This window comes from Nicotiana tabacum, chromosome 5 (genome assembly GCF_000715075.1).
Source record: "Nicotiana tabacum cultivar K326 chromosome 5, ASM71507v2, whole genome shotgun sequence".
In the NCBI taxonomy this organism is placed as follows: Eukaryota; Viridiplantae; Streptophyta; class Magnoliopsida; order Solanales; family Solanaceae; genus Nicotiana; species Nicotiana tabacum.
Window position 1 is genome coordinate 35,505,567 of NC_134084.1, and position 16,588 is coordinate 35,522,154.

The 16,588-nt window shown below is 39.7% G+C and overlaps 1 protein-coding gene across 3 annotated transcripts in view; it reads left to right on the forward strand.

Moving 5' to 3' along the window:
* LOC107783362 (uncharacterized) overlaps positions 1–16,588 on the forward strand; it is a 48,777-nt gene that overhangs the window by 11,699 nt on the left and 20,490 nt on the right. For all 3 annotated transcript variants that reach the window (XM_075253470.1, XM_075253472.1, XM_075253471.1), the window contains exon 6: positions 13,340–13,523. In XM_075253470.1, coding sequence (XP_075109571.1) covers positions 13,340–13,523 — 184 coding nt within the window. The remainder of the gene's footprint in view (positions 1–13,339; positions 13,524–16,588) is intronic.

Below are 16,588 nucleotides of genomic sequence, written 5' to 3' on the forward strand. Positions count from 1 at the left end.
ACCCATTTGGGCGTCGCCCATGTCTACCCATGGTAAAACGAGCAGATAGCAAAGATTTATGAAATGGCTAGAAAGGATGGTTTTTTTCCCTTTAATGTCTCACAAGCTCAAGCCACTTACATACAAGGATGCTTTAACATGGCTAGTGCTAGACTTGGACGGAAGCTGTAGAAAATTGGAAAAAGAACCTATTTTCTATGTGCCTCATGAATACTCACAAAAGAGAATTTTTTTGATAACTTGCTTGGTTGAAGGCTTCGTTAAATGGTCAGTTCGTCGGAAGTTGTGATCTTCTGGGCAATGTAGGCTTGAAGAATTAAGAAGGGGCCTTAAGTTCTGGCTGATAGGGACTCCAGGTTCCTCTTTCGCTTTGCCAATGAAAAGGAAGCCATCAGAGTCCTATGAAGGCCAAGATGGATGGGGAGATAATTCGTAAAATTGTGATAATGGAGTAAGTGAACTTTATGTGTGGAAGCCAGGGCAACAAAGGAGAGTGGATTATATCATTAACATAGCTGGAGTTCCAACACATCTCTAGCGATGATAGGGAACGTATGTGAGGTTTTGGGGATGTCATGTGTAGCATGTCTAATGTATCTAAGATTAAGGTGTTGAGAGCAGAGGAGGGAGAATCCCAATTCGGTAGTTATTGAAGACGATAAGCATGGTTTAGGCTATGGTTGTATTGGGAGTTCCAAACCGAGATTTTTGAGGGGAAATGGGTGATGGAGACGAGGATAAGGGGGGGATAAGGGGAGAGGAAGAAGGAGAAAGAAGACGGAGTTAGGAGGAGAAAGGGAGATGAGGTGGGAAGGAATAGGGAGGAGAAGAGGGCGAGGGGTGTTGAAGCATAATGAAGTAAATAAAAACATAGCTTTATAATGACTTAAGCTTTTAGATGAGATGGTCGTACAAGTCAACATGGTATAAGAACAAGCAAAGGTCATACATATGCTCTATAACAACTTAATCTTTTTGATGAGATGGTCATACAAGTAAACATGGTATAAGAACAGGCAAATGTCCCGCGTTCAAGTTTCACCACCACCCATTATCAAAAGGCATTTCACATGCTTGATCCATGAAAGAGAATTATGCGCACACGTAAAGGACCGTGCGAAGACATAATTTAGTAAATAAAGGTATACTCTCTCTAAAAGTTGAAGACCTTTTAGATGAGATAGTTACATAATTCAATAAGGGGAAAGATGGAAGAGGAAGGAAAACTCTTACTGCTCTAATATATTATAAAAGAGACGATAATGTCTAAAAAAGGTGCAGCAGGTGTCGAGCTTTTTAATAAGTGGAAAGGAGGAACTTAAAACCAAGGAAGAAAAGACGGGAATGTCCATTGGACTAGTGAGCCGCTTTGGAGTGCTTTGAAGTGTGTATATCAAAGTCACTAAATCCCTAATTAATCTTTTAATCAATTGGTGTAGTTTCCCTATTCCATTTCCAACTCAAATTCTCATTTCTCAAGTCAAGTATAGTCTAGAAACATTTCAAGTAGAGCCCGTACCAAATTAATAATGCCAAATAGAGCATCTAATCAAATACCCATTAACAATTGTGTGTATTCATCACATTCAGTACATAGTTACGTTCGAGGATTCATCATAAATCCTAAGCACAAAGCTTAGCTACTCATGGAATTAAGGATTACAAGCATTCAAAATATAAATCCCATGAATGGCAATGAGTAAGAGAGAAGAAATTGCAAACTAATTATCCCATGCTTGGAAAACTTCTTCAATCTTTACTGTCAACTGATAAGTACCATTTCCCTATGAAAGCTGATTGTTAAATGGACCCTGAGCCAAACTCAATCCGAAAAACTAGTTGAAGAGGTGAGGATTGCCAAGACTATATAAGGAGACCAAGAAACACAAATCCCATCGATGTGGAACTCAACATCCCCCTCATGCCCCAGGCGTGCAAAGTGGAGCGTGGACAACATAAATGGGGGCTCATCATCGGTAAAAATAAATTGGGATGACTCTGATACCATGTTAAATACCTTGGGCCTAACTCAGCCTCAAAAGCTAGTTCATGAGGTGTAGATTGTCCAAGACCATATAAAAAGACAAAGAAATCCAAGTCCCACCGATGGGGGACTCAACACTGATCTTTTAGTACAAGTGTACAAATTTCTATTTATAGCAAATACTAATTTTTCACGAACAACATCAGTTCCCTTGCTAGCTCGGACAATTTTATTCTTCATGCAACGCGTGACTCTCCTTTCTAGCGTAGCTTCAGTTCTATCCAAGATTCATCTTCAAATGTTCTGTCGTCTGATGGGTCCCTCACCATTATATGTTGTGACACATCTATAATATATGAAAGTGACGTGAAGTTTCTATCGTCCAATCACACGGCGCCTCACTGTTCTTCTAATGTGCCACATCATGGCTGCTGAATACTTTGTGGAGTTTTGGCTTCTTCCAATGCAGTGTTTCACTTTCTTTCACTGTGTTCCATCAACACCGTAGAAGGTAAGCCACTCTTAACTTCGCATAGGCCGTAAAGTTGATCTTTTCTTCTTTGGTAGTCCTCCTTTTGAAGCTCATTTCCGTCTTAGAATTCCATATTCAATATAATTGGAAAGTTGCCCATAGATATTCTCCAAGATTATGAATCTAAGCATATTGTAGGTGGAGAGTCGTGCTGGGGGAATTGGAATCCTCCGAGAGTCGTTGTGACTTTGGATATTGCAGGCGGATTAGAGTTGAGGAGGTCGAGGGGGCTATGCGTAAGATGAGCAGGGGAAAAGCTACCGGACTAGATGAAATCCCGGTGGAGTTTTGGAAGAGTACGGGCAGGGCGTCTTGAAATGGCTCACTAGATTATTTAATGTCATTTTAAGGACGAAAAAAATTCCCGATGAATGGAGGTGGAGTACAATGGTTCCTGTGTGCAAGAACAAGGGTGATATCCAAAGTTGCAACAGCTATCGAGGTATCAAGATGCTTAGCCATACTATGAAAGTTTGGGAGAGGGCGAGGAGGAGTGTGTCGAACCCGTTTGGGTTTATGCTGGGGTGCTTAACTACGGAAGCCATTCACCTTGTTAGGAGATTGATGGAGCAGTATAGAGAGGAACATGGACTTGCATATGGTTTTCAACGACGTAGAAAAAGCATACGATGAAGTCCCGAGGGAGGTCCTGTGGAGATGTTTGGAGGCTAGAGGTGTACCGGTTGCTTAAATTAGGGTGATTAAGGACATGTATGATGGAGCTAAGACTAGGGTAAGGATAATAGGAGGGGACTTGGATCACTTCTCGGTCATGATAGGGTTGCACCAGGGGTCGGCTCTTTGCCCTTTTTGTTTGCCCTAGCAATGGACGTATTGACGTGGCTTATCCAAGAGGAGGTGCCGTGGTGCATGTTATTTGTAGATAATATTGTATTGATTGACGAGACACGATGCGACATTAACATGAGGTTAGAGATGTGGAGGTAGACCCTGGAGTTTAAAGGTTTCAAGTTGAGTAAGACTAAGATAGAATACCTGGAGTGTAAGTTCAGTGGGGTGACTTAGGAAGTGGAAGGGGAGGTGAGGCTGGATTCACAAGTCATCCCTAGGAGAGGAAGTTTTAAGTACCTTGGGTCTGTTATACAAGGGGATGGAGAGATCGACGAAGATGTCACACATTGTATTGGGGCGAGATGGATGAAATGGAGACTTGCTTCCGGTGTATTGTGTGATAAGAAGCTGCCAGCAAAACTTAAAGGTAAGTTCTACAGAGCAGTGGTCAGGCCGACTATGTTGTATGGGGCTGAGTGTTGGCCAGTCAAGAGCTCCCATGTCCAGAAGATGAATGTAGCAGAAATGAGGATGTTGAGATGGATGTGCGGGCACACAGTTAGATAGGATTAGGAATGAAGTTATCCGAGACAGGGTTGGTGTGGCCCCAATTGAGGATGTAAGAATGCACAGGAGAAAAATATATTGTTAATTAATATTGACAATGATACAATGAGCCCTATATATATAATACATGTCATACTCCTAATACATATGAGATTAGGGTTATTTATTACTATTTAACTATCAAACTAACACTCTCCCTCAAGCTGGTGCATATAAATCATATGTACCGAGCTTGTTACATATATAACTAATACGAGGACCAGTGAGGGACTTGGTGAAAATATCAGCAAGCTGATCATTCGACTTCACAAATTTTGTAGCATTATATCTCGAAAGTATCTTTTCTCTAACAAAGTGACAGTCTATCTCAACGTGTTTAGTTCTCTCATGGAACACTGGATTTGACGCAATATGAAAAGCAGCTTGATTATCACATACAAGTCCCATCTGACTAATTCACCAAATTTCAACTCCTTGAGCAACTGTTTGATCCAAATTAGCTCACATGTGGCCATAACCATTGCTCAATATTCTGCTTCTGCACTAGACCGAACAACCACATTCTGTTTCTTGCTCTTCCAAGACACCAAATTTCCTCCTACTAAGACACAATATCCAGACGTAGAACGTCTATCAGAAGGTGATCCTGCCCAATCAGTATCTGAGTATCCAACGATCTGCTCATGGCCTCGATCCTCAAACAATAAGCGTTTGCTTGGAGCTTGTTTTATATATCGAAGAATGCGGACAACTGCATCCTAATGACTATCACAGGGAGAATCCATAAACTGACTCACAACACTCACAGGAAAGGAAATGTCAGGTCTAGTCACTGTGAGGTAATTTAATTTACCAACCAACCGCCTATATCTTGCAGGATCGCTAAGAGGCTCCCCCTGTCCTGGCAGAAGTTTAGAATTCGGATCCATCGGAATGTCAACAGGTCTACAACCTGTCATTCCTGTCTCCTCAAGAATATCTAAGGCATACTTTCGTTGTGAGATCACAATACCTAAGCTAGATTGAGCGACCTCAATACCCAGAAAATACTTTAATCTCCCCAGGTCCTTAGTCTGAAAGTGCTGAAAGAGATGTTTCTTTAACTTACTAATACCATCCTGATCATTGCCGGTAATAACAATACCGTCAACATAAACGACCAGATAAATACAAAAATTTGAAGCAAAATGTCGATAAAATACAGAGTGATCAGCTTCACTACGAGTCATGCCAAACTCTTGAATAACTGTGCTGAACTTACCAAACCAGGCTCGAGGCGAGTGTTTTAGACCATAGAGGGACCGACGCAACCGACATACAAGGCCACTAGACTCCCTCTGAGCAACAAAACCAGGTGGTTGCTCCATATAAACCTCATCCTCAAGGTCACCGTGAAGAAAAACATTCTTAATGTCCAACTGATAGAGAGGCCAATGGCGAACAACAACCATGGATAGAAAAAGGCGGACTGATGCAATTTTAGCCACGGGAGAGAAAGTATCACTGTAATCGAGTCCAAATATCTGAGTATACCTTTTGGCAACAAGACGAGCCTTAAGTCGTTCAACCTGGCCATCTGGACCAACTTTGACTGCATACACCCAACGACAACCAACAGTCGATTTACCGAAGGAAGAGGAACAAGCTCTCAAGTACCACTCGTATGTAAAGCAGACATCTCGTCAATGATAGCCTGTCGCCATCTGGGATGAGATAGTGCTTCACCTGTAGACTTAGGGATGGAAACAGAGGACAAAGATGACACAAATGCACAATGGAATAATGACGGACGATGGTAACTTAAACCGACATAATGAGGATTAGGATTAAGTGTGGACCGTATACCTTTTCGTAGTGCAATCGGTTGATTAAGAGGAGACAAGTCCGCAGTATTAGCAGGGTCAGGTGCAGGACGTGAATCAGCTGGGCCTGATGCTGGGCGCGGACGACGATGATAAGTCAGAAGTGGTGGAGCTGTAGAAGGTTGAACTGGACTAGGTGGTGGCACTGAAGCTATAGTTGGTGGAACTAGATTAGGTGGTGGCGCTGGACTCGGTGGTGGCACTGGAGCTATGGAGGAAGATGAATGGGAGATAGGGACTGAATCTCCAAAAGAAGGAACTGGTAGCACCTCAGAAATATCTAAGTGATTAACTGGACTTGTGAAGTATGATTGAGTTTCAAAGAAGGTAACATCAGCAGACATAAGAAATCGTTGAAGGTCACGAGAATAACATCGATATCCCTTTTGCTTTCTCGAGTAACCTAGAAATATGCACTTACGAGCAAGATGAGCTAACTTATCTTTTCCTGGAGTAAGGTCATGAACAAAGCACGTACTCCCAAAGACACGGGGTGGAGGAGAGAACAAAGGTAAGTGGGGAAACATGACAGAAAATGGAACTTAATTTTGGATAGCTGAAGATGGCATACGATTAATAAGATAACAAGATGTAAGAATTGCATCCTCAAAAACGCAACGGAACATGAGATTGTATGAGTAGGGTACGAGCAGTTCAATAAGATGTCTATTATTTCTTTCAGCTACCCCATTTTGTTGGGATGTGTGCGGATAAGATATTTGATGAATAATCCCATGAGAGTTCATAAACTGCTGAAATGAGGAAGACAAATACTCTAGGGCATTATCACACTACGAAATGTGCGGATAGAAACCCCAAATTGATTTTGAATTTCAGCGTGGAAGGTCTGTTAAATAGAAAACAACTCAGATCGATTTTTCATCAAAAATATCCAAGTGCACCTGGAATAATCATCAATGAAACTAACAAAGTAGCGGAATCCCAAGGTAGAACTGACCCCACTAGGATCCCAAACATCTGAATGGACTAAAGTAAAAGGTGACTCTACTCGATTATCAAGACGTTGCTGGAAATGGGAGCAGGTATGCTTACCGAGTTGACATGACTCACACTCTAGAGTGGACAAATGAGATTAGCCAGGTACCATTTTCTGAAGTTTTGACAAACTGGGATGTCCTGACCGTTTATGTAATAAATCTGGTGAATCAGTAATGGGACAAGTTATTGGAGGAAGACAAGATGCGAGTCCATGTGATTTTGCAAGGATAAGGTAATAAAGTCAATCTGATTCACGGCCGGTACCAATGATCCGTCCTGTAATGCGTTCCTGTATAAAAACAAGGTTATCAAGAAATAAAACAGCAGATTTAAGTGATTTGGCTAAGCGACTAATGGCTATGAGCCAGGAACATAAAGAACTGAGTCTAAAGGTAAGGAAGTGAACTTGCTTGACCTATTGCAGTTGCCATGGCTTGAGACCCATTGGCCATTGTGACTGTTGGAAGAGATTGAGAATATGAAATACTAGTGAAAAGAGATTTGTTACCAGAAATATGATCAGATGCACCTGAATCAATGACCCAAGACTCAGAAGCAGTGTTATTAAAAGCACCCGCTTCTCGCTTTAAGAGCTGAAGCGACGCGAGGCGCTGTTCTATCGTTTTTCTGCTACAAAAGCGACTCACATAAAAAAAAGCTCATGCTTTAACCGCTTAAGCGAGAAGCGCCACGATGGAAAAAGCGCAAAAAAACGTGCTTAAGCGACGTGAAGGCATCTGCTAGGGTTTTTTTTTAAAAATTTTTGGCAAATAAACTGTCAGTTTCCAAATAAACATACGCTCTTTTGCTGCTCCAATTCCAGCGACGACTGCTGCTCCAACGACTGCTTCTTCTCCCGTTCTCTGTAAGTTTCTTGTTCTCTCTTCTTCTCTTCTCTTCTTCTTCTTCTGTTCGACTCATTTTTTCTCTTTTTCTTTCTATTTTTTTCACTTTATATTGCTCTGTTCTAGACATCTAATTTATGCTCTGTTCTTCTGCCCTATTTTTCTCTTCTTCTTTCTATTTTTTTCACTTTTTATTGCTCTGTTTTTGTGCCCTAAAACTATGCTCTGTTTTCTGGTTTATTGCTCTATTTTTTGTGCCCTAAAACTATGCTTTGTTTTTCTGGTTTTATTGCTCTGTTTTCTGTATTTCTGTTTTCTGCTCTATTTTTCTGCTAGTGCTCACTGTTCTTAGCCATTTATCTATGCTTATTTTTTTATTTGTGTGTTAAATTGCGCTTCACATGAAAAAAGCGCGCGCTTCGCGCTTCGCTTCGGGCTTCTCGCTTTGCTTCGCGCTTCTCGCTTTGCTTCGCGCTTCTCGCTTTGCTTCGGTGAAGCGAGGCCTCGTCGCTTTTTTGCGCTTAACGCTTTCCAAAACACTGCTCAGAAGTTGAAGATTGGGAGACACAAGTCATGCTACTATTTGTTGGAACAACGGAGGCTAATCCTGAAGATGTCTGTTTACGTGCTTTGTACTGAAGGAACTCAATATAATCCGGTAAAGAAACCATCTGGATTGGATTCAATGTGTTAGATATGTACATAATGTAGTCTTGTCCCACATTGGAATAGGAGTAGTATGTCCTTGTATAGTATAGCTATGAATAAGGACCTCTTGTATTGTATTGAACACACAATATCAATATATCATATTTTCTCCCGTGCCGTCTCACATGGTATCAGAGCTATCGTGAAAGATTTATCGCTATGCATAAATTCCAGCGATTCCGGGAAGTGAAATTAGTCACCGAAACCCTTTTTTTCCGGCGATTTTTCAAAGTTGTTTTGCTTCTGCTTTGTCTCGGTCAGTGTTGTGCAAAATCCAATACTGCCACAAGAGTAGTCACTGTCCGGCGACCAAACCCCAGTGAAAATCTTCGGCGGCACTGTAGCTGTCGGAAGAAACTTTTCCGGCGAAGTTCCAACGTCGCGTGGGCCACCTTGCGGCCATTTTTTGGCGACGACTCTTCAGGACAGATTGTTCCCCTTGCAATTCCGAGCCTACCCATCCAGGTTACACCAAATTCCGACCACTTTTATATTTTCCGACGTGAACAGTGATTTCAGAAGTGGACTGCTGGCCATTTTTTGAAAAAGTTTCTTCAGAACAGTTGGGTCGTCTAGTAATTCCGATCCTACCCTACTATTTTTATTTCATTCCGACCACTTTGAATTTTTTCCGGTTGCTACATTATTTCTGGCATGAAAAGTGTTTTCCACGCAGAACAATGTTAAGTTTCCAGTGGAGAAACAATGTTTTCTTAGCGATTTCTTCAGTTTTCCCAAAGGAGTTACTAATTTCCACTATTTCAAGTTAACCCTACTACTATTAATTGTAGCGACATGGGAACCAATACTTCGAATAGTCGGATGGTTTCTTTAGCGGATTATTGAGTTTCTTCAGTACAAAACAGGTAAGCAGACATCTTATGAGATAGCTTCCGTTGTTCAAACAGGTAATAGCGTGACTTGTGTCTCTCAATCTTCATCCTCTATGTCTTGGGTCATTGATTCAGGTGCATCAAATCATATTTCTGGTAACAAATCTCTTTTCACTACTATTTCGTATTCTCAATCTCTTCCCAAGAGTCGCAATGGCCAATGGGTCTCAATCCATGACAACTGCAATAGGTCAAGTAAGCCCAATTTCTTCCTTACCTTTAGATTCAGTTCTTTATGTCCCTAATAGTCCTTTTAATCTCATAGCTGTTAGTCGCCTAGCCAAATCACTTAAATGTGCCGTTTTATTTCTTGATGATCATGTTTTTATACAGGAACGCAGTACAGGGAGGATCATTGATACCGGACGTGAATCAAATGGACTTTATTACCTTATCCTTGCTAAATCACATGGACTCACATCTTGTCTTCCATCACCAACTTGTCCTGTTACTGATTCACCAGCTTTGTTTCATAAACGGTTGGACATCCCAGTTTGTCAAAACTTCAGAAAATGGTACCTGGTTTATCTCACTTGTCAGCTCTAGAGTGTGAGTCATGTCAGCTCGGTAAGCATACTCGCTCTCATTTCCCTCGACGTATTGATAATCGACAAAGTCACCTTTTACTTTAGTCCATTCAGATGTTTGGGGTCCTAGTCGGGTCAGTTCTACATTAGGATTCCGCTACTTTGTCAGTTTCATTGATGACTATTCTAGGTGCACCTGGATATTTTTGATAAAAAATCGATCTGAGTTGTTTTCTATTTTCCAGACCTTTCACGCTGAAAATCAAAATCCATTTGGGGTTTCTATTTGCACATTTCGTAGTGATAATGCCCGAGAGTATTTGTTTTCCCCATTTCAGCAGTTTATGAAATCTCATGGGATTATTCATCAATCGTAGTGATAATCCCAGGAACAGATAAGTTAGCTCCCCGTGCTCTTAAGTGCGTATTTCTTGGTTTCTCGAGAACGCAAAAGGAGTATCGATGCTATTCTCCTGACCTCCAGCGGTACCTTATGTCCGCTGATGTTACCTTTTTTGAAACCCAATCATACTTCACAGGTCCAGGTAATCACTTAGATATTTCTGAGGTACTACCAGTCTCTTCTTTTGGAGATTCAGTCGCTATCTCCCATCTATCTTCCTCTACATCTCCAGCTCCACCATCTATAGCTCCCGTTCCACCATCTATAGCTCCAGTTCCATCACCTATAGGTCCAGTTCCTCCACATAATCCAGTTCAACCTTCTGCAGCTCCGCCACTCTTGACTTATCATCGTTGTCCACATCCAACATCAGGCTTAGGTGATTCACGTCCTGCATTAGATTCTGCACCTACTGCGGACTTGTCTCCTCTTAGTCAATCAATTGCACTCTGCAAAGGTGTACGGTCCACACTTAATCCTAATCCTGAGTATGTTGGTCTAAGTTATCATCGTCTGTCGTTACCTCATTATGCTTTTATATCTTCTTTGTCCACTGTTTCTATTCCTAAGTCTACAGGTGAGACACTATCTCATCCTGGATGGCGACGAGCTATGATTGACGAGATGTCTGCTTTACATGCGAGTGGCACTTGGGAGCTTGACTTTCCTATGGAAAATTTCACGTGGCACGTCAATCATGATGGGTTGCAGACTGAAAAGCTTCTGCCTGGACAGGGGGAGCCTCTTAGAGACCCTACGAGATATAGGAGGTTGGTTGGAAAATTGAATTACCTCACAGTGACTAGACCTGACATTTCTTTTCCGGTGAGTGTTGTAAGTCAGTTTATGGATTTTCCCTGTGATAGTCATTGGGATGCAGTTGTTCGTATTCTTCGGTATATAAAGTCAGCTCCAGGCAAAGGATTACTATTCGAAGATCGAGGCCACGAGCAGATTGTTGGGTACACAGATGCTGATTGGGCAGGATCACCTTTTGATAGACGATCTACATCTGGATATTGTGTTCTAGTAGGAGGTAATTTGGTCTCGTGGAAGAGCAAGAAACAGAATGTAGTTGCTCGATCTAGCGCCGAAGCCGAATATTGGGCCATGGCTATGGCAACGTGTGAGTTAGTTTGGGTCAAGCAGTTACTCAAGGAGTTAAAGTTCGGAGAAATCAGCAGGATGGAACTAGTGTGTGATAACCAAGCTGCTCTTCATATTACGTCAAATCCGGTGTTCCATGAGAGGACTAAACACATTGAGATCGACTGCCACTTTTGTCAGAGAAAAAAATACTTTCAGGAGATATTGTTACAAAGTTTGTAAAGTCGAATGATCAACTAGCAGATATTTTCACTAAGTCTCTTACTGGTTCTCGTATTAATTACATGTGTAACAAGCTCGGTACATATGATGTGTATGCACCGGCTTGAGGGGGAGTGTTAAATATGTACGTAATGTAGTCTTGTCCCACATTGGAATAGGAGTAATATGTCCTTGTATAGTATAGCTATAAATAAGGACCTCTTGTATTGTATTGAACACACAATATCAATATATCATATTTTCTCCCGTGCCTTCTCACACAATGCATTGGATCCAACGGATTGTGAGTTAAAGGCTTCTGATACGAATGCCATTATAATATTGTGCCGGAAAAAAGCAAAATTTTTCAAGGAATTACTGTTATGCTTTACATAAAACTTACTGTTCACGCCGGAAAAATCTCAAAGTGCTCGGAATAAAAAGAAAACAGTATGGGCCTGGTCGGAATTACTAGAAAATAGGACTGTCCTGAAGAAATTTTCCAAAAAGATGACCGGAACACTGTTCACGCGCCGGCGCGTGAGTCTGACGCGCCGCCGGTGTCAGAAGATCTGGAGGCGCTTGAGAGCGCGTGGACTTGTTCTACCGGTGTGGTTTTTTGGGGTTTGGTCGCCTGAGAAACTCGCACCTGCTGGTGGTGTTATTTTTCGTAAAAATCCCACCGGAGGGATTTCGCAAAAAAAGAGCCTGAAAGTCACCGGATAAATGGCATGGTGACTATCCCGGACTCGCTGGTAACTGCACAACGAGACAGGGTTGGTGTGGCCCCAATTGAGGATGTAAGAATGCACAGGAGAAAAATATATTGTTAATTAATATTGACAATGATACAATGAGCCCTATATATATAATACATGTCATACTCCTAATACATATGAGATTAGGGTTATTTATTACTATTTAACTATCAAACTAGCAGATGACAAGATGCGGGAAGCGAGACTTAGATGGTTTGGACATGTGAGGAGGCGGAGCACAGGCGCTCTGGTTAGGAAGTGTGAGAGGTTGACATTGGAAGGCCTAAGGAGAGGTAGAGGTAGGCCGAATAAGAATTGGGGTGAGATGATTAGGCACGACATGGCATAACTTCAACTGACCGAGGACATGACCCGCGATAGAAAGGTGTGTAGGTCGAAGATTAGGGTAGTAGGGTAGTTAGTTTAGTGTTCTTCCCATCGTACCGGTAGTATTAGTACGTACTTTAGTATTCTGTTGGCATTAGATTTCTATGACTACCGGTCATTTCTTTCATTGCGGTCACCTGATTATTTGGTTGTTATTTGTGCTTCTTTTACATGCCTTCTAATTGTTGCGCTTCTTGTTTTTCTCTTCTTTAATGTGGTGCTTATGCTTCTCTGAGCCGATGGTCTATTGGAAACAACCTCTGTATCTCCACAAGGTAGGGTTAAGACTGCGTACACAATACACTACCCTCCCCAGACCCACTATGTGGGATTATACTGATTTTGTTGTTGTTGTTGTTGTTATCATGAATCTAAGCATAGGAAAGTGATAATTGTGATGTGAAAGAACCATAAAATACCTAACTTATCAATTTTTAAAGGCATGCCCTATTCATTTATTTCTTGTATTTTTATTGATAATTACTCTCTTGACTTTGACTCCTAACGCATTCCAAGTACATGGATTGTTTCTGGGGTTCTTCATTATGCTATCAATAATGTTATATATCTCGACTCCTCCATTTCTCAGCTTATGGTGATATTTACTTGCTTTTGTTTGATTTTTACTTGTTTTCATTTGATTTCGAACATGGTACAGTTATGATGTTATCTCATGCTGAACTGAGAGGCTTGAAGCTAAAGTATAGACGAAAGTCTCAGTTACATGGATCCTTGTAATGGATGATTGATGTAACTTTTATTTGAATGGTTCAGCCAGGATAGCAGGCTCCCTGCCGAATTTGAGATCACAGGTTTTTGCCATCCATGTGGGTCGGAGGAAAGAAATTGTCTGGCTGTTCAAGTGATGAGATGGTGTGATGGTTCCTATCTTGAAGATCAGGATCATTGGTGGTTGTCGGGCATACACCGCGACGTGCTTCTTCTAGCAAAGCCTAAGGTGTGAACTTTTCCTTTTAAATGAGTTTCGTATTTCCTCTTTCTCTGGAATATTTTGGGAATCTGGATATGATAAGAAAACTAACTTCCAAGGTGTTTTTCTGAATGTTACGATATAAATACAGAAAAAACAACTGTACCCTCTTTTGCTAAGGACTTACCTCACATCCACTGCCTCCAGCTACTTTGTCCTTCTTATCTTACTTGCCTTCAGTATGATCACCTTCTTTGTGTTCACCACCTTCCGTTTTTTTCTCTTTCATTTTATCCGCCTAGCTGAAGGCAAAATCTCTCCTTATAAAAAAAGTTAAAACACTCTCCTTGCCAAAACCTGCAAAAGGCTTCCTGGGAAAGCAATTGTTTCAGTTCAGATTATCTAGTATCTTGAATTTTTGGAATGTTACTGCTTATATTACAAAGAAAAAGTAATAAATACAAGCAATAGAATAACAAGGAAGAATCATTAAAACGATGAACGTGAATTTGAATAAAAGTAGAGGTAGAAATAAATGGTGGCTAGGCAGAGGCGGAGCCAAGATTTTAAGTGTATAGGTTCTAAATTTTAAGACAGGACCGCGACATCAAACTAATATACAATAATAACAAGACAAGGAACGAGTACCAATATTTAATATTATATATTCAATAAGTAATGAATAATATAAACATAATATATGAATTTTAGTATTATCATACAGTTACATTCGATGACTTGTCGTATTTTGTAGACCGATAAATGATTGCAGCATTAGGCACTTTCAAGTTTCAAATATTTCATTCTTTATATATCAAACTAAACAATCATTTAAAAAGTTATTATCAATGCAAGTCATTTTTAATAAATTTCATTTAAAAAGAACACTTTTCACCGTTGCATTAGCGACATATAATAGCAAACATAAACAAATAAACAAGTCTCCATATCTTGTGCATATTTGATTTTATAGTTCACTGCATATGATAGTAGATGCATAGAAAAACTTTTTGCTTTCCTTTATTTTTTCCTTATTGATATGAATAAGGTTCTGTTTTAGCTAATATATGAAGAAAGTTATCAGATGTGCAAAGTTCCCTCGCCAACTTAATGTGCACATCCTTTTCTGGCCTAAACAAATATTGCTATACAAAACGACCTTTTTTTTAAGAAAAACTATTTGTAGTCTACCCTTACAAGTTGAATATCTCACTTTAATTTGATCTTGCATCATAAGACAAAAAAATAAAAAAATAAAAATAAAATTGAAGATTTAAATTGCTTAATATTTTTCCATTAAACTTGTGAGGCCATGTATAATAAACTATTAAAATTTATGAAAATCAGAAATGAAAAAGAATAAAATATATGGTCCCTAGCCTCCGATTAATACACAAATCATATTCACATGGCAATGGTGAGACACAAAGTGAAAAAACCGGTTTAAAATTTTAGGGGAAGCATTGCACAATAATACAAATATAAGATTCAACCTTTGGAATCAAAAGTTTTAAAATAAAAGTAAAATCTACGTAAAAATCAAAAGACAAAAGAAAGGCAAACAAGAAAAATCAGGGATTAACCTTGAAGAAAAATGTGACCAGCTGAGGCTTTAGATTGATTTTGAACAATGCCAAAATTTTTCTACAACCCTCTCTATTTCACTCGCTTTTCTTTTGATTTTGATATGGTCAATTGTCAAAGAAGTGAAGGACGGGGAGAGTGGGCCTTCTTTGTTGGAGATTCTGTCCTTTTCTTCTTTGCCTTAATTGGTTTGTGGTTCTTTTTCAAAAAAGAAAAGAAAAACATCGTTAAAAAGAACCAGTTGGCAACACATTTTGGGAGACTCGAACCCACATGGGTGACCGTAGAACCCAGAGCCCTTACCGCTGAACCCAAAACCTCCTTGTTACTGGGTTCGGTGTTCAAAGATTATATAAGTTCAGTGAAATTTTCAATAAAGTTACAGGGTCCGGAAAAAAGCCCCCGGGTTCGCCCGAATCCACACTCATTACTGTAGCTCCGCCCCGGTGGCTAGGTATGGATTTAGCCATGGTAGAGTACAAATGTGACTTGAAGTCTTGAATTATGACGTGCTCGAGGCACACTTAAACCCTGAAGTTAGGTGTAATTCATGCTGGGCTTCGCTTCGGTTTGGTGGACTTCAGTGTGTGGTACCAATGGTTCAACACTCATAGAGTCCATCTGATAGAGGAGGGCAGAACTAAACAATGTAGCTAGCAAAGTAATGTATGAATTGGTAAAAAAATGTTATGGATGATTATTTTAGTGAGCACAAGAAATTAGAAGTTTAGTATAAGAAAAGTAAACCCAAAATTCAAAGGGAAAACTCAAAATTACATCTTTGCATCTGGATCGGAATGTTTAAATGGATTTGAAATTGATTGACCTGGTTTTTGTTTGTACTCCATCCAGGAAAGAATGTTAATGTTATCATTTGGGAGTCAAACAATTATTTCTTTGATTTGTAAGTTTTACATCCACTGGATGCTTTCAATTAATGATATTCCACTTCATAAAAAAACAATTATTTCTTTGACTACAAGAATTCAAAGTTTTTGAATACTTTAAACTTTAAAAAATTGTGTTTTTTAAATATGTTTATGTAGCTTCTAAATGTGTAAAATATAACTCCGAAAAATTTAAGAATCATTGTCCCAATATATACATAAATTTAGGTGCCGCTAGGTTGGTGTTGTAAGAGAATTAATCTATGTATAAAAATCAGCATAATATAGTACATTGTTTGGTTGGTGTTTTAAGGAGAGTTAATCTTGGTATAAAATCCAGCATAGTATATATAATGTTTCGTTAGCTCGTTGGCTTTCTTCTTTTCTTCATACATAATACCGACATAAATTAATGAAAAATTTATGTATTTTACGTGGGGTAGAATGTGGAATAAGCCTATGGGTATTAAATACTACCCAGTATGTCATTAAAACATTAAAATGACAAAACTAACCTTCATAATAGTGAACAAGCTTTTCCTTTGCAAGTAAATTCTTTTTTTAAATTATACACAATATATTAATTTGTAATAGATCAAGCTAAATATCCAAAAAATAAAA